This window comes from Gymnoscopelus braueri (genome assembly GCF_963280865.1).
Source record: "Gymnoscopelus braueri genome assembly, chromosome: 14".
Lineage (NCBI taxonomy): Eukaryota > Metazoa > Chordata > Actinopteri > Myctophiformes > Myctophidae > Gymnoscopelus > Gymnoscopelus braueri.
The window spans coordinates 51,299,641-51,324,298 of NC_137619.1; the positions used below are offsets into that span (position 1 = coordinate 51,299,641).

A 24,658-nucleotide genomic window follows, 5' to 3' on the forward strand; every position below is an offset into this window, starting at 1 on the left:
ACTTCATGATTATATGCTGTCCGGTGGGTGGATTTCAAAATAAGAGTAACCTTGACTATGAGCAGGTTGGTTTTTCAGAGCTGCCAACACTCACGAAACATGGCGCTACTTGTTCCTGGTTTTTGAAAGTTACACATTTAAAAACCAGTACATCTACATAAACGTTCAGATTTCAAATATAAAGTGCTGACCCCACGGCCGTGGATGTAAAAAGTTAAAGCGCCTGGGTCTAAGTACCCGTATCTTCCGTATTGTTCAATAAAAAGCATTGTAATGCGATCAGTGGCCATTTTCTCCGAATTTTTCACATATGCTTTCAACAACGCGCCCCTATTGGTGGGGAGATGTATTGCACTCTGATACATTATAAAAAATAGAAATACAAAAAGAGTATGCAGGTTTCTAACACAATGCAAGGGTTAATGTATGTTTCATAATATCATAATTTATATCTGAAAAGTAACTAGTAACTAAAGTTTTCAAATAATCGTAGTGGAGTAAAAGTACAATATTTGCCTCTGAGATGTAGTGGAGCAGAAGTAAAGGAAATTGTAAATACTCGTATAAGTAAACTACAAATACCTATCAAAGACTACTACAGAAAGAAAGAAAGAAAGAAAGAAAGAAAGAAAGAAAGAAAGAAAGAAAGAAAGAAAGAAAGAAAGAAAGAAATGAATCAACTATACTTTTATTCTGATGTCTGCTGAGCGGAAGTTGAATGCTTACAATATACCACGTGACGAGAGTGTGTTTGACTTGACGGGACATTATTATCTGACAGCTGTGGGGAAACGGCAACGCCCTAAAAATATGACCGACAGGCTGGGCGGCCAATCAGCGCTTGGTGAGTCACCTGTGATTGGCTGAGACAGGAGCTCTACTGCTGCGGAGCAGCGTGCTACACTCTGGCGGAGGCGTGCTAAGTGCTCACGTGGTGTCACAGCCAGAGGAAAAACAAGCCAATGATTCACACTCAGTCAATTTAAAATAAAAATAAATAATAATCAGTGGTGGAAAGTAACTAAGTACATTTCCTTAAGTGCTATACTATAAGTACAATTTTGAGGTACTTTTACTTTACTGGAGTATTTCCAATTGTCTATACTTTTACTTCTACTCCACTACTACTCAGTGAAATATTGTACTTTTACTTAATTTGAAAACTTTAGTTACTAGTTACTTTGTAGAATTTGATTATTATTTCAAAACATACATTAACCGCTTCAGCCCTATTTAAACATTGGATATTTGAAAATAGCCGATCTACAAGCAGCTCAACGCGTCATGATGCGACGCATTGTGAGCTTGTAGATCTGCTATTTTCTAAGATTTATATCAATTTTAGACATAATGATAACTTGTGAAATGGGACATTCTGCTAACGAGTATTTTTACTTTTGGTAGTATATTTTTATTCCAATACTTTTGTACTTTTACTCAAGTACATTTTGAGTAGCAGACTTTTACTTGTAAACGTGTTTCTACATTGCAGTATTGATACTTTCTTTTTAAGTAAAACATTTGAGTACTTTTTCTACCCTTGATAATATAAAAGTAAGGATTCATGGAGATTCAGTTTATTATTTTTATGGACGCATATTTAAGAAACCTTCCCAATTTCCTATAGCCTGCACTTCTACAATAATGCTGTAATGATATAACAAAAATCTTGTCATAATAAAATATTACCTATGATGATTCACAAAACCCACCATAATAATAATAGCAATAATATGTATGAGCTCTGTTCAGCTTTGAGACATTAGTTTAACAAAATTCACATTGCTCTATGAAAATTGACAAAATGACATATTTCATCTGATACATACTAAAAAATTAAGCTACTGCTCAACGAGACCCACACAGTAAAACACTTTCCTTGATCAATTGCTCGTTTGTCTGAAACGGCATCAAACCTTTTTTCAAACGTATCCACAGCCAAACACAAAGCATTATGAAAGCATTGTATTCCTGTATTTCTTTATTCAACAATGTAAATAGGTCTGTTTGATTGTCATTTTAGAACAAACTTCTGTGACAAAACATGGTCATAATATAACAAAAATCAAGTGTACAAACGGCCGTTCAAAGCTGTTAAAGCAACAAAAAAAACAAAAAAAACATAATACTGCATAGTTCTGAAACATAACTTATAAAAATATCATCCTTCAATACCAGTCGATCAAGTCATAGTTACATACACAGGTCCTTCAGAATAAAAGTCTCAACCGCCTTGACAAACCAAAGAATCCATTTGGTTTGACAGCAAAGCAAACTGCACGTTCCTTTTAAAAGGAGCACTTCGCCCATTTTCAACCATATCTTCATATCATCGGTAGGCATGACATGACATGATGCAGGTTGGGTAATTTCAATACAAGATTACAAAGTTGCATTTATTTATTTTGAATTCATTCAAGAAAAATGCCATTAACTTTCCAGGAAGAGAATTGGCCAGTAGGTTCTATTAGCTTGGAATCCCCCATCGATGATGTCACTGGTAGGCAGGTTTCTGAACCGTCCACACAGCCCACCAATGAGACACAGAGTTGAGTAGACAGAAATGGTGCCATCTTATAATGGAGCATTAGTGAGGACCAGTTATATGAAGATAAGGTTGGAAATGGGTGAAGCGCTCCTTTAATATAGTACGTAAGTTAATTCCATCAACATTATTATAAACATCCAGACAATCACATGAAAAGTACCGTTCCAGTTCCCACAGGAACTCCACTCCGTGGTTTTAGACAGACAGGAAAATGTACTGTTAAGGCACAATGTGACTTTGGTCCAATAAACAGCCGTTTGTTTGTTTGTGTTTGTTTGTAGCAGTGATGGGAGGGGGTCAGACTTGGTTCAGCCCGAGTTATACCCGTACTTGGTTCTGCGCACTGAAGAAAATAGGCTGCTCAGAACATGTCACATTCTGACGCTTGTAGATTGGCTATTTTCAGTGCGAGACACCGGCGTGCAATGATGTTTAATTCAGGCATTAGACAGGTCTATTGCCGAAAATAGAATTTGTTTTGCACGTATACCTTTTTTCATGTATACTATTTATTAACTAAATGTCAAAATTCCAGTAACTGTTTTGTTTCTAGTGCATTCAAAAGTAATACACCATACTCGGTTAAAAAGTTAATTCTAAACATGAGGAAATTTGGCTATGTTATTTCTTTCTTTCTTTCTATGAGCAGTGGCGTCCCGTCACTGTTGAAAGAATATAGAAGCAACACTTAAGGTTCATTTACTCTGTAGCTCACGAAGATGTCGCTAAACATCAGTGCTTTTTGCCAAGTGACACCGTCATTCTACAGAGTACAACAGCAGCCACACTGTAAATAAATCAGTCCTCTTCCTTACATACTTCACAGGTGTTACCAATGATAATAATGAAGGCTCTGTTCCATTTAGTGTAGCACAGTGGTTCTCAAACTTCTTCATTTCAAGGACCCCCATAGTGTGACCCCCATAGTGAGTGTACAAATTGCACAAATTTGTAATTCTGAGAGTGTACAAATTCCATTTGTACACTCTCAGAGTCACACACCCATAAGGGGGGGCATTTGGAACGCCCTCAAGGAACCATGAGGGTCCCTGGACCACACTTTGAGACCCACTGGTGTAGCAGAGTGTTTCCAGTGAGCCAACATACATGCAACAACATCAGCACCCTGACTCTGTTTGACCAGAATGGAACAGAGCTTTCATTTGTATCATTGGTAACATTTCCAATATGGCTGCTGTGCAAAGAGCCTATAAGGCACAAAACAGATCCGTAGCAGCGTCCCTTAACTCTCTGGCCTGTATCCTAAAATAACAACCCTGATTATATAAGAGGGGAAAAAGCAAGATGAAAACTTATGATCATAAGCGTACGATGCGAATGGATTGAATCAGCCTCTCAGTTCAGTGGCTGAAGCGGATCAGATGACACGGCAAACGTCACGCGGAACAGAAGCTATTCTGACCTCAAAGCTGGCGACAACATTTTCAATTTGAATGCAGCCCTGTATGTGCGCTGGAATTTCTTTTTTCACTCTACACCAAATCTCCTCCCCCAAAAACAGCAGATCTGCACACAAGGCGACACGTTGTGAGCTTGCAGATCTGCTATTTTTTGGCGAATGTCCCCCCCCCCAGAATAGGGATGCTGGGGTTCAAGTGGTTAAATTGTACAAAAGTAATACTTGTCCTGGGATTTGGGTTTTCTTTTCTCTGACCCCAGCGTGTCTGAATGCATCGTAAAACTGGGCCTTGCTTGTGTTTGTTTGATGGCGTTTGGTCTTTGGTTCGGGTGGTTCTGATGTGGTGATCGAGTTTATATCCGGGCATCTAGTACGGATGCCTCCCGAGCGTCTCCCTAGAGAGGTTCTCGGTGCACGTCCCACTGGGAGGAGACCCCCTGGCAGACCAAGGACCAGATGGGGGGATTTATATCTCCATGCTGGTCTTGGAACGCCCGGGGTCACCCTGCGAATGCTATCAATGCACTGAATGGGACAAGCGAACTTCGCAACGTTCGGCACGGCAACTCGCTCGCTTTAGCTCGCTCGGTGGTGCTTCGCGTGGCTCCAGTTCGCTTGAGACTGCGCGCCTCCGTCATGGTCCAAAAAGAAGGAAAAAAATAGGTTATACGAGTCCGTAGGTCAGTATCTCCCGATTACGCCCAATGAATGGTCTGATAAATCGCGGGTAGGTCAGTATGTCGCCTACTTTCAATGGTCTGATTCAACGTGATAATGTCCCATTCAATGCATTGATAGCATCCAAATCAGGTGAGGAGGAAGTGGCTAATGTTTCTCGGGAAAGGGAAGTCTGGAGCTCTCTGCTGGAGCTGTTGTCCCCCCACGACCCGACTACGGATAAGAGGTTGATGATGGATGGATGGATGGATGGATGTTGTTAAGGTGTCTGGTCTTTGGTTGTGGTGTGGTGATGGAGTTTGGGTCTTTGGTTGGGGTGTGGTGATGGAGTTTGGGTCTTTGGTGGTGGTGTGGTGATGGAGTTTGGGTCTTTGGTTGTGGTCATTTGATGGTGGTGCTACAGAACAACAGAAGCTTAAAGGTGCGGCGCTGCTCTATGATATAATGGTGGTCGATTGTGATGTTGAAGCACAATCGACCACCATTATGTCATAGAGCAGCGCCGCACCTTTAAGTTGGCACATTACAGAACAACATGAACCATATGATGGAGTTACATGTATGAAAGGAGAGAGAGAGAGAGAGAGAGAGAGAGAGAGAGAGAGAGAGAGAGAGAGAGAGAGAGAGAGAGAGAGAGAGAGAGAGAGAGAAGAGAGAGAGAGAGGCCAAGCTCCAATACTCAAACTTCCATCCTTGCATCCTTCACTTAAGTGGTTTCCTTGCGCCTATTAGCTCAGCCTCTGATGAAGAAGCGAGGAGGAAAGGCGAGGACGGAGGAATCGCTCAGTCAGTGGAAGTGAAGAGTGTTGGAATTTGACTAGAGAGACAGAGAGAGAGACAGAGACAGAGACAGAGACAGAGACAGAGACAGAGAGACAGAGACAGAGACAGAGACAGAGAGAGAGAGAGAGAGAGAGAGAGAGACATACAGAGACACTGGGGATTGTGTCTCATGTCGCGATGAAGGTGTCCTTCCTCCTCTTCACCTGGGTATGGGAGGAAGAGGAGGGGCTCCTCTCTCCTTTTTACCAGAACCTGGAAACGAGAACGCAGATTAATGAGTGTCTTTTGTCCTCGATTCATTTGCTTTGATTCAATGTATTCAATTGATTCAATTTCAAGGACCTCCCAGTTTGATATGCACGAGGCTACGGAACCCCCATTTCATTTCAAAAGTATCAATACTGCAGTGTAAAAATACTCCGTTACAAGTAAACATCCGGAATTCAAAATGTACTTGGGTAAAAGTACAACAGTATTGGTATCACAATGTACTTAAAGTACCAAAAGTAGAAAGTAGCCTACTCATTAATCAGAATGTCCCATTTCACTAAGTTTTCTAATGTATAAAATGCATAAAAATCGTTTGAAAATAGTAGATCTACAAGCTCACAATGTGTCGCATCGCAACGCATTGTGAGCTTGTAGATCTGCTATTTTCAAATGGCCGAAATGTATATAGGGCTGAAGTGGTTTTGTGTGTGTGTGTGTGTGTGTGTGTGTGTGTGTGTGTGTGTGTGTGTGTGTGTGTGTGTGTGTGTGTGTGTGTGTGTGTGTGTGTGTGTGTGTGTGTGTGTGTGTGTGTGTGTGTGTGTGTGTGTGCGTGCGTGCGTGCGTGCGTGCGTGCGTGCGTGTACCTCGTCCACCATCACTCTTGCTGGTCATCTTGCTGGGGTAGGTCTTCTGACAGGAGACGTAGGGGTCGGGGGGGGGCAGGTCCGACAGCGGGTGGAACGTGAAACGACTCTCCCACTCATCTGGAACGACACACAAAACACATGAACGACAGTGCCATCAGAAATGCCTACTAGGGCATTCACGTATACTGATTTTTAGTGTTCGACTTCGAACACCTAAAAGTATTCGAATAGCCAAATATATCTAATATATCTTTTTATTTTTCATTCAATAAAAATCATTAAAACGCTGTGTTGCAAGCCTTGAAAACAAAAGTAAAGGGTTAACTAATTATATAAATATAGGTGGGACAAAAGGCAGGGTTTGTGAAATAACAGTCGTCGATTGGCTATGAGAGGCTGTTAACAAGGCAGCTGTGGGTTCTGATTGGACTAAACCCAGAGCAGCCTTGGATAAGCATGGGATAATGTTGAATAAGAAACATGACATCACCGCAACAGCTACTGTAAAGAGTGTCCTACCAAACTGTGGCAACAAGAATTAGTGACTGCTACTGTACCAACCGTACAGTTTTTTCAGATAGCCTATGTATAAAATAGGGCTGAAGTGGTTAATGTATGTTTTATAATATAATATATATCTGCAAAGTAACTAGTAACTAAAGTTTTCAAATAACTGTAGTGGAGTAAAAGTGCAATATTTGCCTCTGAAATGCAGTGGAGTAGAAGTATTGAAAATTGGAAATACTCCAGTAAAGTAAAAATACCTCAAAATTGTAGTAAATGTGCTTAGTTACTTTACACCACTTGGTCAGAAGCGCTCTGGAAATGATATCCAAAGTGTTCCTCTGCTCAAAAAAAGGCCCATGAGCAGTTTTCTAAGTCAAATGTAGTTAGGTAAAGGGGGGTATAAGTGGTAGAAAGATTGGTAAGAGTGGTAAAGATTCGTACTCGAATCGCGATTCTAATGTTGGATGATTCAGAATCGATTCTCATTTTCCAAAAATCGATTATTGTTTTTATTTTTTGAGTCCTACATTTGACCGTGTGTGTGTCTGTCCGTCCGTATGTTTGCGGACGGCCTCAACATGTTTGTGTCTGGCCTCAACAGCTGCAGCTGATTGCAACACAAAGATGACGTCTTGGATTTACCTTTGTGTGTTTACATTATTATCAGTTGATTAACCTTTACAATTATATGTACTCTGCTTTCATGCCAGCAGACTGGAGTAGATCCTGAAATCCTATGTTTTGAATCGAGAATCGTTTTGAATCGAGAATCGTTTTGAATCGAGAATCGTTTTGAATCGAGAATCGTTTTGAATCGAGAATCGTTTGTTTTGAAAAAAATCGAAAACAATCTGAATCGTGACCCCAAGAATCGGAATCGAATCGTGAGCAGACAATTCACAGCCCTAGTACTGACCTGCTGGGTGATGGTGCGAGTTCTGAAACCCGTTGCCCATGGGTGCCGGAGGGGGAGGGGGGAACCCCCCGCCGCCTCCACCCATCCCGGGCCTGTCGCCCATGGGTGGGGGAGGGGGAGGGAAGCCGCCCCCACCCCCCGTGGGTGGGGGAGGGGGAGGGAAGCCCCCACCCATCCCGGGCCGGTCGGGGGGCAGAGGGGGTCTTCCGCCTCCGGGGGGGCCGCGGGGGGGCTCCGGGCCCGCTGGACGGCCGATGGGAGAGGGTGCCCGCGCCGACCTCACGCTGGCCCCGCCCCCTGGACGGCCTGTGGGGGGAGGGGGAGGGAGTGGTCCTGGAAGGGGGGGGAGACAAGTCAAATCGTCATCCTCATCATCTTTACAGATACATTTTGGGGCTTTTATGCCTTTATTGACAGGACAGTAGGCTGACAGGAAATGGGGAGTGACATGTAGCAAAGGCTGTCACGATCGGGACTCGAACCCGCCTAGGTGCCTGGACCGCTACGCCAGCGGTCCAGGCCATCATCATCATCATCATCATCATCATCAATACAAAGCACTAAGGGCCCTATCTTGCTATTTGAACTTATGACTAAATATCATACGATTTTAGTCAACTTAAATCAATGTCGCCACAATGCTTGATTTATACTCAGCTGAGTGCCGAAAATAGCAGCTCTACAAGCTCACAACGTGTCACGTGAGCCTGTAGATCAGCTATTTTCAGAGCCGCCCAGCATAGCCCAGTGCAGCCCAGTGCAGCCCAGTCTAGCCCAGTATAGCCTAGCGCAGCCCAGTCTAGCCCAGTGCAGGCCAGTATAGCCTGGCCCTGGTATAGCCCAGTATAGCCCGGTATGGCCCAGCATAGCCCAGGGTTAAGTGCTAGCAGACCAACTATTGTGCCTATAGAGCATGCCAAAAATCCTGAAGGGGGCGTCAACAAGTGTCTTTTGGTAGCAGCGGATATCTTTGAGGAGTATAAACCAGGTTGACTTAACATTACCCAAAACAAACATGTCTGCGCTACTATGCCACGCCCCGTGGTGACGACGCGTTGGCACGCTCTATAGAGTCTTTGTGTGCTAATTAATTAATGAATTGATTAATTAATGAATTGATATTATCATCAGCTATCTTTCATTCCAATCACTACAATCAAGTGTTGCTTACCAGTCCGTGATGTTGATTGGTTCCTTCCCAGAGGGGGCGGTCTCTCATTGGGTGGGGGAGGGAGGGGTCCAGTTCGACCGGGTGAGGGGGCTGGAGAACTGTTAGGAAAAGTAAAACACTAGCAAAAACGACATTTCCATAGCAACACGAGCTCCACCAATCAGGGACGTCGACGTTGCCGGACTTTACACTCACAGCATTGTGGGTAATGTGAGTATTTCTCAGTGAGATCACTAATTTGACATTTTTTTCTTAAAACTAGAGTGACTGCATAGACACTTGGGGCTTCTACAGGAGCATACTGCATCATTTAACAACCAGGATCCTAGTGGTAAGTCTATATTGGTTTGTTACGACACAATAGCTGATGAAATCCCCTGTGGTGGGATGGAATGTGAGGGTTACTTTCGGAATCTGACTGTTATATGCTCTATAAACGCCTTATCAGACGACGTCACACTGATAAGAACCAGTATGCGCGCGCGAGCCGGAACCAAATGAACCCCACCGCTCATAAGATGCAATGTTAAAGTGGTCACTGCGCTCACGTGTAAAAATGCATTCCATCAAACTTTCAGATGCCTTTTTCCCCCCACTGTGGAGTAAGAATGCTTAGGATTCTTACTGTGATCCCTCGCTCTTTAAATATATAATCTTTGTAGATTTTGATTATTATTACAAAACATACACTAACCACTTCAGCCCTATATACATTTCGGCCATTTGAAAATAGCCGATCTACACGCTCACAATGCGTCGCGATGCGACGCATTGTGAGCTTGTAGATCGGCTATTTTCAAAAGATTTGTATACATTTGAAAACTTGAAATGGGACATTCTGCATAATGAGTACTTTCTACTTTTGGTACTTTAAGTGCATTTTTGATACATCAAGTACATTTTGAATTCCAGACTGGAGAGTATTTTTACATTGCAGTATTGATACTTTTACTTAAGTAAAACATTTGAGTACTTTTTCCACCACTGTCTAATAGCTGACCTACAACCTAGGCTATTTTTCTACAAATGTTCGCCCCACAGAACAGGGGTACGTGTGAAAACAACAACGTTACCTGTTGAGCGACAGGTTCCTCTGGGGCAGGCGGGGGGTCCCGTGGTCGTCGCCGCCACCGCCCGCCGCCGGGGGCGCGGGAGGAAGGCTGGGGGGTCCCGGGCGACCCGGGGGGAGGGGCGGTCCGCCGGGCAAGGAGCGAGAGGAGAGGGAAGAGGGGGAGGGTTTGGAGTTGAAAGACGGAGGGGGAGGCGGGGGTCCGTCACGAGGCATGGAGGGACGGTGGCCGACGCCTCCGGCCCCAATCATGGGGGACGGGGGCGGCGGGGGCCGGTCGTCCGGGAGTGGCGGTCTCCCCGAGGGCAGGGGGGGCCGAGAGGAGGAGAGAGAGGAGGCGGGGGTGTTGGAGGGGGGAGGGGGTGGAGGGAGGCCGGCCGCGCCGGGCCGCGGCCCCCCAGACGAGAAGGAGGCTCCCGGTGGGGGAGGGAGGGGTCCGTGCCTCCCTGGAGGCAGGCTGGGTGGTCCGCCTGGGGGTCCTGGAAGCAGGGGTTTTAGAGTTAAAAGGTGCAGTAAGTGATATCGTTTTCTTAAAGGGACTACACCATGAATTTTTAATTTTTCTTCTTTTTTGTGTGTTTTTGGTCTCCCCTAACTCTCTTCTATCCTGAAAAATACCCCAGTTTGAACACTTAGGCTTTCACAGCAAATCTGGGGTTTTCTGTAAATTGGTCTCAAAACAGGCCAAACTGATTTTTTTTTTTTTTTTACTTTTTCCACACAGAACCAGGAGATAACATGCATACAAACTGGCTCAATAGCGCCACGTGCCAAACAGGACAATGTGGTATTGCAGGTGAAAGTGCTTTATAAGCCAGAGAGAAGTTAGTTGGAATGAGTATATCTGAGGCTTGATTTAGGCTCAAACCTTTTGAAAAACGTTTGAGGGACATAAACAATATGATATTAAATATTATTATTATTTTTCTAATTCATGGTGTAGTCCCTTTAACACATTGCCTGCCAAGAACGCATACGTCCAATATCTCTTTAACCCATTAAGACCGGGAACGCATCTGTGTAATTTTTAGATTTCTTTGGCTATTCAAAAATAGGAGATAAAGCTCATAGAGCGGCACCGAGTAAAAAAGAACATTTTTGCAAATCTTTCAATGTCATTTTTTTTAAGCAAACTTTTATTTTTGTGACTCAAATCTTTGCTTCTGGGGATTCTACAAATGTCTTCTAAATCACTTTTTGTCTTCTTTTTTTCCACTTATGTTGCTGTAATCAGTGGTTCTCAAACTTTTTCACGTCAAGGACTCCCAAAATTATATGTATTTGGCCGCAGACCCCCATCTCAAAATATTTTGTTCCAGGGACCCACAGAAGCAAAAAATATATATATTCTAAAATTTGCACAAAAAAAATCATTCATCATATTTTTTCAAAAATAGCCCATTTCTTTGTGTCATCACTCTCCTGATTGGATACAATTGTTATCCTGACATCAATCACCTTGAAATGAGGGGTCAGACACTGCTGCCCTGTTTTTCCTTTTCTTTTGTGGTAAATATAGCTATTTGTATTTGTTGACGACATGAATTGAATACACAGGACCACACTAGAAACAAGTCCCCAGGACTTGTTTTTTTGTTGTCCTTTTAGCCCAAGTATTTTACTGTTACTCAATCAATCAATCAATCATATTACAACAAAAAAAACTAAACAATAATACAAACTAAACAAAAAAAAACTAAACTAACCGAAGCCTTTAAATAAATAAACTGAACTAGCAAACTCGCTTTAAAAACAAATCAAAACTAATCTTGAACATAAAGTCAAAACCAAAACAATCAAAATGAATACAATATGAAAACAAAAACAACAATAATGAAAATTTATAAAAAATAAAAACTGAACACAAAAATGCAAAACAATAATAACCTTGCCCCGAAGCGGCGCCGGGCCTCGGCCCCCCGGGGAAGGGGGGTGGCGGGGGCCCCCCGCGGGACCCCGGGGACCCCGCCTGGCCGGGTCGAGGGGTGCTGGGGACCGGAGGAGGGGGGCCGCCCGGGGTGTCCGACCGTCCGAACGAGGGGGTGGAGCGGCTCTTGGGGAGGTCCGGGCCCCCGCCGCGAGGAATGGGAGGGGCCCCTTGGAACCGAGGGGGGCCGGCGGGGGGTACACCGGACTGGGCGCCGAAGGGCCGAGGGCCAGCGGAGCGGGCCCCTGGGGGCAGCATGGGGCCCCGGGCGGGGGACGAGTCTGGTGGAGAAGAGAGGGACCCTCAATATAACAGTGATTCTAAAAATTAAAATAAATAATTTCAAGGACCCCCAGTTTGATATAGCCTCGTTCCCAGCCTTACTCATCTGTGAATAGAAAAGCCTGGTCATGACCTAAAGCAGAGAGTGTCTATAGGGGTGGGACTTCCATCGCAAGTGTTTCCCCCGGAAACAATATTTTTTGACCAATCACAACACTCGTTTCATTCACAGGGAATGTAAACAGATTTGTAAAACATCAACGTCATTTCCTTGGGAAGTACTTCCGCCAAATTCCAGTACTTCCGTTTAGAGTCGTTAAACGGAAGTTAAATGGGTTAAATGAATGCCAGCTAACTATCTTCTTAGATCGGCTATTTTCGGTGAATGTTGGAATGTCAGAAGATAGTTCTTACCGTTGGAGTCTCTGCTCGATCCTGCTGAGCGTAGTTTGGGCATCCCACCCTGGAACAGGCCTCCTAATCCTCCTCCTCCTCCTCCTCCTCCTCCAAAACCTCCCCCACCCCCTCCTCCACCACCACCACCACCTCCTCCACCTCCTCCACCTCCTCCAGCTTTAGGTTCTGAGGAGAGAAAGAATAATATCCGTTTACTTACAGTATACTCTTTTGGTACTCTTTTGTACACGTTGGTTCCCAGTTCAACTAGGCAAATATGAAATGAATCAAAATGGAGCTAAACGGCGTACTACTGTCCAGTATGGGTACACTGCGGTCATTGGTCACGGTCTTCTTTAACCTGGCTCCTTTGCCGATGTCGCCGAGGAGGGCGTTCCTGCCATGCTGCTCATTGCGATTCAATGACGGTTTGTTTGTGTTGGCCTGCACACACACGCACGCACACACACGCACACGCACACACACACACACACACACACACACACACGCACACACACAGTGAAAGAGTTGTTATTAGTGGCTCTTGAGCTGATGTATTTGACACTGTTGTGGCCATAGCCTTTCAGTAAGTCCAGTTTTGATCGCAAAACATTCAAATCCTGTGCAAATAAATGTTGCTCTCTAGCAGTGTTCATTTTGATGACAAATTTTGATTGTTTCAGTCATAGTCTTTTGAATAAAATTCCATTTAGTGTTTGTTACATTTTAGTCATGTTTCCATTTTAGTTGACTAAATCCACAGTTGATTTAGTCGACTAAAATGTATTTTAGTGAGCCATGGTGGCGTCGTAATGCCTGAATTATACTTGGCTGTGTGCCGTCAGGGAAAAAAGGTAGTCGACGAACATTTTACGCCATAGCATTAGTCGACAGAACTGCTTGCAAAATCAGTGTCGACTTTTAAATCTCTTCTGAAATAGTCATTTTCTTTAATCTTGCAATTTTTTTTGTGTTTTACTGATTGTAAATGTGTTTATTTAACATGTTGTGGTTTGCTGTTGTTGTGCCATTTTTTCCCCTGATCTTGTGTTAGTAGTTGTATCTCTAATGTTCATCATGTTGCTCTTTTGCCTTGTCACACAGGCTGCAATGACACATTTCAGCCACAAGGTGTCTCTGTTTATTAGGATCAGAAGCATGGAAATGAGCCCATGAAACGGTTGTCATGTGACTAGTAATGAAGTCAGCATCCTGCATAAACCCAAGGAAGGTAAATGTCATTTTCTCTATCCAGCAATTCCAGCTGGCAGATTTGTCGCACTGGGTGGCAAACTGCAGAACAGGAAAACATCTGTGTTATTTTAAGATTTATTTAGCTATTCAAAAATAGCAGATATACAAGTTCATATTATGTAAATCGTGAACATTTTTGCAAATCTTTGAATATATATATTTTCCAAGCGAACATTTTTAACTCGGTTACAACTTCTGGGGGTCCCTGGAAAAAAAGATATTTTGAGATGGGGTCAAAGGCCAAATACATATCATTTTGGGTGGTCCTTGACATGAAAACGTTTGAGAACCACTGATATTATAGCAACATACGTAAAAAAAAAAAAAAAAAGGAACTGTTAGGATGTAGAAGATATTTGTAGAATCCCCCAGAAGCAAAGATTTGAGTTAAAAATGTTTGCTTTAAAAAATATTTGCACACATTTTCCAAGATTTTTACAAAAATAGCAGATCTACAAGCTCATAGCACGGCACTCGGTGCCGAGCTATGAGCTTGTAAATCTGCTATTTTTGAATAGCCCAAAGACACTGATGCATTCCCGGTTTGAATGGGTTAACAAACACGTTTTCTGAATGATTGAGACCTTTGTAAAATACTCGGTCCAGGGAAACAAAAGAAGACATATCACACATTGTTTTCTGCCTTGTTGCTTTTCGATGTGCACACTGTATAATTTCATAGAGGTATCTAAATAGCACAAAGTATGTTTATGAACAGCCTGACAACCAAACTCTTGCGATACTACCGAGCTTGGAACGATACCTGGCCCTGTTTAGATGCCTCAATAAAGAGAACTTTATTACAAAAGTTTGAATAACCACTTGAGCTTATATCAAGTTATGTTAACACATTGGGTGCCAAAACCGTATATATACGGTTTTGCGCATACTAACGTTGAGTGCCAAAACCGTATATATACGTTTTTTTTTTTTTGTTTAATTTTTTTTTTTTTTTTCCTTCACAGCAACAGGAAATATCACTCCTACAAGATTTAGACTCCAATCCACCTCCTGGTTAACTTATGACTTCAAAAACCTGTATCTCGGCTCCTGTGCACTTTTTTTTTTTACAATGTTAATTTAACTATTTTCAACTGGCTGCAACTATGGAATGGATTTCCGAATGTTTTAAATTTTTTCCCCCCGATTGTACGAGACCTGTATGTGTGTAATGAGGGGATCACCGTGAGGACGGTGATCACTGAAAATATTTTGTGACTACTTGAAAAAGGTTCAAAATGTTTAAAAAGTCCTGGCACTCAAAGTATAATATTTTAATAAACCTCTGGCACCCAATGTGTTAATACTTCGGTTATTAATGAAATTGCAGATCTAAATGCTTTAGATCTGCAACTTTTGAAAGATTTTGATAACATTTTTTATATAAAAAAAAGAATGATGCAAATAGTTTTGGACTTTTAATTGTAGTGGTAAATTGAGTATTTCTACATTGTGGTATTGATCCTTTTACTTAAAGGACAATTCCGGACGAGCCTTTTTCTTACCTTTATATGATGTTATTATATCCTAGGACGAGTGGGTACAGTAAAACATTTTCATAATTTTTTTTTTTTTTGTGATATCTGACGTTCATATTGACAGAAAACCCACCACAGTGTTTGTGTTAGATGCGCCCCTCCCCCTCCAGAAGTCTCGCAAGACGAGATTTCACCCGTGATTTCATCCAACTCCGCTTGTAAACACTACGGTGGCCCATTTGGGACAAAAACACTGTGGCGAGGTTTATGTCATTATGAAGTCAGATATCACCCAAAAAAAATAAAACTTGAGCGATACAGTTATGTGATTTAGCGCACGGACCGTCCGCTCACGGTTTTAGCTGCGGTGGACTCGGGATGGAGTTATGAAAATGTTCTACTGTACCACCACGTCCTAGGATATAATAACATCATATAAAAAGGTAAGAAAAAGTCCGGAATTCTCCTTTAAAGGGATATTTCACTTTCAAAAAAACTTTGTGATTTTATCGTCTACTCAGGCTTTTGAGAGCCCCCCAGACCGTTTTTAAGTTGCTTGATTTAGTATTTAGATATTTGATAATCATTGTATCAGACACGCCCCCTTCCTATACAAACCCATTAAAACTTCAAACTCCATTTTTAACCTGTTAGATTCATCAAAAACACCCGTCCTTGGTTCTGCTGACTCACCCTGCCCTCCTAATACGTGTTTTTTTCGATTACTTTTTTCATTATTTTTTTTATCTATTACATTTTTTTCATTTTCCAAAAAAGATATTAAAAATAAATGAAAAAAGTTATCGAAAAAACACGGCCCCCTCACGTATTAGGAGGGCAGGGTGAGTCACCAGAACCAAGGACGGGTGTTTTTGACGAATCTAACATGTTAAAAATGGAGTTTGAAGTTATAATGGGTTTGTATAGGAAGGGGGCGTGTCTGATAAAATGAATATTAAATATCTAAATACTGAATCAAGCAACTTAAAAACTGTCTGGGGGGCTCACAAAAGCCTGAGTAGACGATAAAATGACCCAAAGTTTTTTTTAAAGTGAAATATCCCTTTAAGTAAAAGATCCTTAACGGTTCCCTTTAACGATTCTTACAGGGGGTTCCAAATGGACCCTTACATAGTCTGTAACTGTGAGAGAGAACGCATGGAACCAAATGGACCCTTACATAGTCTGTAACTGTGAGAGTGTACACATGGAACCAAATGGACCCTTACAGATGTGTAACTCTAAGAGTGTACAAACAGTGTCCGGAAAAAGTTCCAAAATGTGATGAAAGCGACTCCGGTTTCCGACGGTTTCGGGGATCCCAACCCCTATAGATAGTCATGAGGGTTTGATGTGAGACTCACCACAGCGAAGGTGGGGGGAGGTGGGGGTCCGGGTGGGGGAGGGGGGGGAGGTGGTCCCGGCATTCTTCTGTACTCTTCACACTTTCAAGTGCGCTGGACGTTGCACACTGGAGAGGACACACACACACACACACACACACACAGGTTTGTTTGTTTGTTACTATACTTTTTGTGAGGACATCAACATTGTAAGACGGTGATTTTATGGAAGCCATTAAAAAAAAAAAAAACATTTGTAGCCATAAGCCGAAAAATTGCAGATCTACAAGCAGTCTTGGAGATCGGCTATTTTTCGGTGCACGACACCAACTAAGTGTAAATCAGACATAACTCCATCTCTGATCTCTAAACCTAACTTCTAAATCTCTAATCCTCTAATCCTAATCCCAAAATGAATAATTTCCCAATTGTAAACCCATCTCAAAAAAAGAATTCAACCAAAAAACAACCATTTCTCTTGTGAGGACCTCAGTAAACTATGCTTATAAACCTAACCTTATTCCTAAACGTAACCTCAGTAAAACTATGTCTAAACCTAACCTTACTCCTAAATGTAACGTAACCTCAGTAAAACTATGTCTAAACCTAACCTTATTCCTAAACGTAACCTCAGTAAAACTATGTCTAAACCTAACCTTATTCCTAAACGCAACCTCAGTAAAACTATGTCTAAACCTAACCTTATTCCTAAACGCAACCTCAGTAAAACTATGTCTAAACCTAACCTTATTCCTAAACGTGACCTCAGTAAAACTATGCCTAAACCTAACCTTATTCCTAAACGTAACCTCAGTAAAACTATGTCTAAACCTAACCTTATTCCTAAACGTAACCTCAGTAAAACTATGTCTAAACCTAACCTTATTCCTAAACGTAACCTCAGTAAAACTATGTCTAAACCTAACCTTATTCCTAAACGTAACCTCAGTAAAACTATGCCTAAACCTAACCTTATTCCAAAACGTAACCTCAGTAAAACTATGCCTAAACCTAACCTTATTCCAAAACGTAACCTCAGTAAAACTATGCCTAAACCTAACCTTATTCACAAACGTAACCTCAGTAAAATGAATACAAGAATCACTGGGGGCGAGCGGTCCGGCGAGTGTGTTTTGGGGCGAGCCTTCCGGTTACCTTTGTATTATAGAACCCTGAGCTATTCTTCCAGTAGTTGTGTGCCGGTGACATGCACCAGGAAAAAAAAAAGGTGAGCTTGTAAATCGGCTACATTCATCTGAAAATCTAACTCTAAGAATCTAACTCTAAAAATTGTTCGATTGTGAGGACCAGACCAGGACAGTTGCCCTCACAACGTCTCACTTTCTCTCACACACGCACACGCACACACACACACACACATTATGAAACGTCATAAAATGATATGAGCCACAATTTGAACTCATAAATCCGTTGACATACAGCCTACATTAAATCCTTCAGCTAAACAGGAACTAGAAGGTGTGGTGTGTGTTGTGGTTTTAGGGAACTTGTTGTCACCGCGCGTGTAAACATACATATCGCTGCTGTCGGGCAGAAATCTCTTATCTCCATCATTTGACATTTTGAGTTTTACTGTAAGTTAACGCCCTACTTGATCACACTACAGCGTCACACAAAAGTAGCAGATCTGCGAGCTTGTAGATCTGCTACTTTATTTTTATTATTTTTATTTGACACATGAGGTTTCCACCTGACAGAGACGATATTTATACATAGGTGACATAGCAGCTTTAAAAAATTCGATTTATTCAAAGATTTGCACACATTTTCACGATAACCTTTTTTTTTTTGCAGATCTACAAGCTCGTATAGCTTGTATATCTGCAAATTTTGAATAGCCAAAGTATAAAATAATGGTTTAAGTGGTTACACAGTTCCCGGTTTTGTGTGAAACCAAGGTTTTCACATTTAACTTGTGATCATGTGCATCTGTGTAAGGAGGGTGTCTCTGTCACATGTCACAGCATTTTCAGGGTTTAACCCATTAAGACCGGGGAACGCATCTCTGAGTGTCATTTTTTTTATTCCTTTGGCTATTCAATAATAGCAGATCTACAAGCTCATGTGCTATTTTTGAATAGCCCAAAGAAATCTAAAAAAGACACACAGATGCGTTCCCGGTCTTAAAAGCTTAAACAGAGCCCATCAGTGTGCGAGGTCGAGCGTTTCATTGTCTTGGTTAACACTATTATACAGACAACCTCCTGCAAGGTAAACTGTACACTCTGGGGACTCTTATAGAGAACCAACCATTCCAGTGCCCTGTGTGGGAAATTGAACTCTGCCATTAGATGTGTTTAACCCTCGTAGGGTCTTCGTGTTTTAGTCTCACCCAGGGCCTTCGGGTCACTTTGACCCGAAGGCCCTGTGTGAAAATTTTCATTTTCATGAAAATGAAAATTTTCATTTTCATATCACATGTTTAGTACAGTAAATAAGGCAAATAGAAGAAGTTTCATAGAGAACAAAAAATGTTTACATACGTTTAATTCATGTTGAAAATGTTAAACCGGGTCAAAAGGACCCGAGGACCCTACGAGGGTTAATGGCCTGGCATTACGATTTACGACGTAGGAATGTATCAGACGCTCTTATCCAGAGCGACTTACACGTGTGAGGTCGGAATAAGCAGAGTAAACATGAACTCTATAGTCAATAAACAGCAGGGTAAATAGTCGACTGCAGAGCAACGCATTGCGATGCAACGCGTTGTGAGCTTGTAGATATGCTACAGTATTTTTTTTTTAAACGTATACATTTTGAAAACTCACACACACACACAAACAGAAAGAAAAATACTTTCTGCATAATGACTACTTTTACTTTTAGTACTTTAAGTACATTTTGATGCCAACCCTTTTGTACTTTAACTCAAGTCAATTTAGAATTCCGGACTATTACTTTTAACACAGTATTTCTACATTTCTACATTGCAGTATTGATACTTTTACCTAAGTAAAACATTTGAGTACTTTTTCCACCACTGAATCTAGGCTATATCTAAACAACATTCTGTACATTTGTGGTCAAGAAAAAATAATCAAAATAATAAAAAACATGTGCACATGTAACCAACATCTGCATCCTAAACTATGGAGAAGAAAGGTGACACGAAAGGATACAAGGAGAGAGGAGTGCTGGATGGATTATGCACCATTATAAACAATCTACACAACTGGCGGCCCGGGGGCCAAATGCGGCCCCAACCTTCACTCAATCAGGCCCGCAGGTTAATATCGGAATACTGATATATTATTGATTTCAGCTGTTAAGTCCAAACATGCAAACATGACCCGCTTTAATTACTTCAGTCTATATTAGTAGCTTAATGACTAGTTTAAAAATTCTATTGTCTTTTTTATGTCCAATGTATTTGTATTTAAGTTCATAAAGTTAACATAAGTATAACTAAATGCATTTGAAATTAAATACAAATGTTACTTTTCAGGATTCCAATTCAAAAATAGCACAAAAGAATTCGGGATTACAATTCAAAAATAGCAAAAACAGCAGATCTACAAGCTCAAAACTCGTCGCAGTGCGACGCGTTTTGAGCTTGTAGATCTGCTATTTTTGCTACTTTCGTGTGACTTAGAATGGTAAAGTACGTAGTACGCATCACCCCTGATCTACACAGCATAGTTCATCTGAGATTCACCCGACACTCAATTCAACCTGTCACTATTCAAAAACAGCAGATATACAAGTTCATAGCGCGGCTAGGGGTAGGACATTATAAGCATTAGCTTCTTCCTGCTGCTTTTCGAACACATCTATGATTTATTTGTTTGTTGGATTTGTTTTTAATTTATTTTGTGACTTTTTTTAACTTGTGATGTTCGAAACAAATGAAAAGAAAGAAAGAAAATCTGATGTGCGCTGCCAGCGTGAACCACACACACACACACACACACACACACACACACACACACACACACTCTCTCTCACTGCAGGCACCCCACAGGCTTTCACTTTCCAGTCATCTTCTACACCCCTTTAAGCTTCATTTATACTTCATCGCACAACGGTGTCACTCGCTGAATTATCATTATTTTCTTTTTACTTTATCCACCATCATTATTCATTCTCTGGTAGAAACCATTTTACTTTGTCTCTACCTCACTCCTCACCCTGTGTCACACACACACACACACACACACGCACGCACGCACAAACTCACACAGGGGGCCACTTCCTGTATGCCGCTGACAAACAGGAAGTCACCACATGGCTCCAGCACCACAGTATTGGGGTTGCTGTGACAACACGTTGTCTGAATCAAACCCTGAGCCTCCGTGTTCTGTTCTGTCTCCTGTGGTGCTAACTGCAAAGTACATTTACTCAAGTAGTGTATTTGAGTACTTTCTTTACTTGAGTAAGTCCACTTTTCAATAGTTTATACTTCTACTCCACTACATCTCAGAGGCAAATATTGTACTTTTTACTCCACTACAATTATTTGAAAACTTTCATTTACAGTTACTTAGATTTAGATTATTATTACAATATTAGCCAAGTAGGCCCTATGTGATTCTTTTGTGTGTCAATGATTTTGACAAACTTTGAAAAACTTTTGAAAAAAAGAGGGGGGTCCCCACATGATTTTGGGGGGGTCCCCAGATGACAGTGAAGTGACAATTTTTAATTTTTAATGCCTAAAAAATAATAATTAAAGAAATGAAAAAAGACCATTACTGCATCAAAAGTAACAACAAACTTATATATATGCTATATAAACTGGTCAAACATTGGCCAATAATATAAGAAAAGCAATCATTTAGAAAATAGCTGATCTACAAGCTCACAACGCCTCGCGTTATTTATCTGTGGAACCGAAAACGTAATGCCTCAACTCCCTACATTCCAAGTGCTAATCAGGGTGGGGGTCCCCAGTTCAAATATGATTATTTTGGGGGGGTCACGGGCTGAAAAGGTTGAGAACCACTTATTTTTTTCTGATTCAAAATCGATTCATTTCTCGATTCAAAGCGATTCTCGAGTAAAAACCATTTTTTTCAGATTCAAAATCTATTTTTTTCCCGATTCAGCCCAGAACTTGCCACTTCCCAAAAATGTCATTACACAAAAATCATAACGAAAAAAAAGAAAAACATTTTCTAAATCGATATTTTAAATGATAATAGATTCTGAATCGTCCAACATGAGAATCGCGATTTATATTCGAATCGATTTTTTCCTGCAGCCCTAATAATCATTTGCATGAATGACAAGCCTAAAGGGAGCCAATAATAAGAGTTAAACCTGACTCTGAATGGACAGCTGTTGTCTTCAATGAAATGCGTGTGCATTGTTCTTGATTTGTGGTGTATAAGACAACTTTGTGTATTCATTTAATTTTCCGTGGCAGTTCCGCACGGAACTCCACAATAACTCCACAGAGCGGCTCTACTCGACTCCTCACCCAGCTCCAACCGACCGAGAACCAGCATCAACATAAGACAACAAACACAAGCCCTTGCTTGATTTTGCTGCTCATAAACAATATAGTTGTATGGCAGGCCAGGAATCATGTTCAATGTGAGCGATTGGCTTACAATAGCCGTTTTGGGAGTTTTTGTAACTTTCAGAGGGTACAAATGCATGGACCACACAGGTCCATTTGGTTCTATTTGTACCCTCTCAGAGTTAAATGAATAGACGTCGGAGCGGCCCCTGTGTATATTGTATCTGTTGAACTTGTGTATGTGCCTGCAAAAAATAAGCCCCTGAATCGGCATTTAAGTCAAAACTGTGTTCAATTTACGGATCTCGCAACCTGACACCCGAGTGGGGAGGTCCTGCTCACAGTCAGCCAGTAGCCTATTCTGCCCCGTTCCGGGATGGAGGAAAACAGACAGTCGGTGGGCTCAAAATCGCGAGCTGGATTAAGATATTTTGGCTAAATATGCTTCGGTTTACAAATGCGTGCGCAGAAACACTTCCGTTGCTTTTATTGATATGGTAAAGTTTCAGTGCCCTGCGCGGGAATCGAACCCTGATCTCCAGCTAAGCTCCAGCTAGCGACGCCACCACAATATTAGCCTATTCGTTCATTTCATTGATAATAATAGGCCTACAAATAAACTGGAATAACTGCTCTGAATTCATCTTCTAATAAATATTAATATTCAAGGCCAACAATGTATTCTTTTATTTGAAGATATTATGTATGTCCACTTCGAAATTGCGCAACAAATAAAGTGTGGGGTCGCCACAATAATTCTCCCATAAAATGGGGTTGTGGTATAAATACATTTGAGAACCCCTGGTCTAAACAATATAATATCAAAATCTGTACATTGAAACTATAGAAACTTTAGGACGCCAGGTAAGCAAATAAACCTGGCATCTGTCTATATTGCATGCTATGCTATCTAAATTACACTTTAACCTTTGCATAGGACTGCATGGTCATCTACAAGTTCATAGCGCGGCACAGTGCCGCGCTATGAACTTGTAGATCTGCAAATCATTTGTGCAAATCTTTGAATATATATTTTTTAAAGCGATTTTTAACTCTGTTACAACTTCTGGGGGTCCCTGGAACAAAATATTTTGAGATGGGGGTCCACGGCCTGTTAAGATATTTGGAGAATACCCATAAGCAAAGATTTGAGTTACAAATGCTCGCTTTAAAACTATATATATTCAAAGATTTACACACATTTTAACGATTTTTTTCAAAAATAGCCAAAGAAATAAACCAATTACACAGATTTGTTCCCGGTCTTAATAAGTTAAAGGAATAGTATTTGCCCTGCGTTTACATAAAACGGTATATACATTTGTATACCCATCATTTCAGCAGTCATCAGCCACTGGAGTAGTGTGATGGTGTCCACATTGTCCTCTCTCTGTATTTTGGTGTTGTCACTGATCGTCCTGGTAGACAGGGACATTTTTTGGGCAATCGAAACGACCAGTGAAAACAGCCACATACAGCAAGAGGACAGTGTGTTTCTGCTGGTAAACACCACCACACTACTCCAGTGGCTGATAACTGCTAGTATAAGAAATGATGGATACAAAAAATGATATATTGTTTTGTTATGTAAACACAGGGCAAAGTTACGTATTATGCCTTTAAGCACAGCTTCCCACTTCAGATTGTTTCACAGAGAGAGAGACAGAGAGTGAACTCAGTGTTCTGGCCTGCAGGGATCTAGGATTCCGGGTTGTGGACCCTTTGATGTGAACGAACACACACACACACACACACACACACACACACACACACACACACGTGTTTTAGTTTACAAATGCCCATAAAATGGCCTCTCCTTCATCCTGCTACCGAGTGCCTGTTTTACCCTGGATCTGTGCGTGTGTGTGTGTGTGTGTCACTACCATTAGCAGAGCGTGGTTCTCAAAGTGGGGTCCTGGGACCTCCAGGGGTTCTATGAAGGGAGTTTCAGAGGGTCCCCGGCAAAACGAGGAGAGAGAGAGAGAGAGAGAGAGAGAGATAAACAGTGAGGATGCAAGGGGAGTAGAGGTGGTGAAGGTGAATGAAGAATCCAGAAATGAAGAAAATACTTGATGAATTGAAGAAATCAAGAGACTCATTTTAACAACAGCAAAACTATATCAAAAGTCTGTTTGATAAACTACAAAACACCACTCATAGTATGATTTAGATTCTTTTATAACGAAATCCGCTGAAAAACGTGTCATACAAAGAAAATAAAGTTATTAAACACTTTCGTGAATTGCACGAGCGAAGAACGCACAGGCGTGCCGGTGGGGTTCAACTGGCATTCATTCACACGCACCCAGGCGCGTGTGTGCGTGTTTCGTGCATGAGACCGGGTAAGTAAACGATAGAAATGAAGTTCCTTTAAATGCCTATAGGGTCAACTATCCAAAGTAATGGGGAGTGTGGAAGAGAAGTGAAGAAGAGGGTGCAGGCAGGGTGAAACGAATGGTTTCAGGAGGGATTTGTGACAGAAGAAGGATACCAGCTAGAGTGAGGGGGAAGATGTACAGTATCACACACACACACACACACACA

General features: G+C 41.6%; 1 protein-coding gene across 5 annotated transcripts in view; it reads right to left on the minus strand.

Moving 5' to 3' along the window:
* Positions 1–1,963: 1,963 nt before the first annotated feature.
* The window catches only part of wipf1b (WAS/WASL interacting protein family, member 1b), a 44,394-nt gene continuing 21,699 nt past the window's right edge, over positions 1,964–24,658 (minus strand). For all 5 annotated transcript variants that reach the window (XM_080448850.1, XM_080448848.1, XM_080448847.1 and 2 more), the window contains 9 exons: positions 16,651–16,757; positions 12,866–12,998; positions 12,573–12,740; positions 11,837–12,157; positions 9,954–10,428; positions 8,881–8,978; positions 7,710–8,042; positions 6,284–6,403; positions 1,964–5,681 (listed from right to left, as the gene is read on the minus strand). In XM_080448850.1, the coding sequence (XP_080304976.1) occupies positions 5,629–5,681; positions 6,284–6,403; positions 7,710–8,042; positions 8,881–8,978; positions 9,954–10,428; positions 11,837–12,157; positions 12,573–12,740; positions 12,866–12,998; positions 16,651–16,713 (1,764 nt within the window). In that variant the 5' untranslated portion in view covers positions 16,714–16,757 and the 3' untranslated portion in view covers positions 1,964–5,628. The remainder of the gene's footprint in view (positions 5,682–6,283; positions 6,404–7,709; positions 8,043–8,880; positions 8,979–9,953; positions 10,429–11,836; positions 12,158–12,572; positions 12,741–12,865; positions 12,999–16,650; positions 16,758–24,658) is intronic.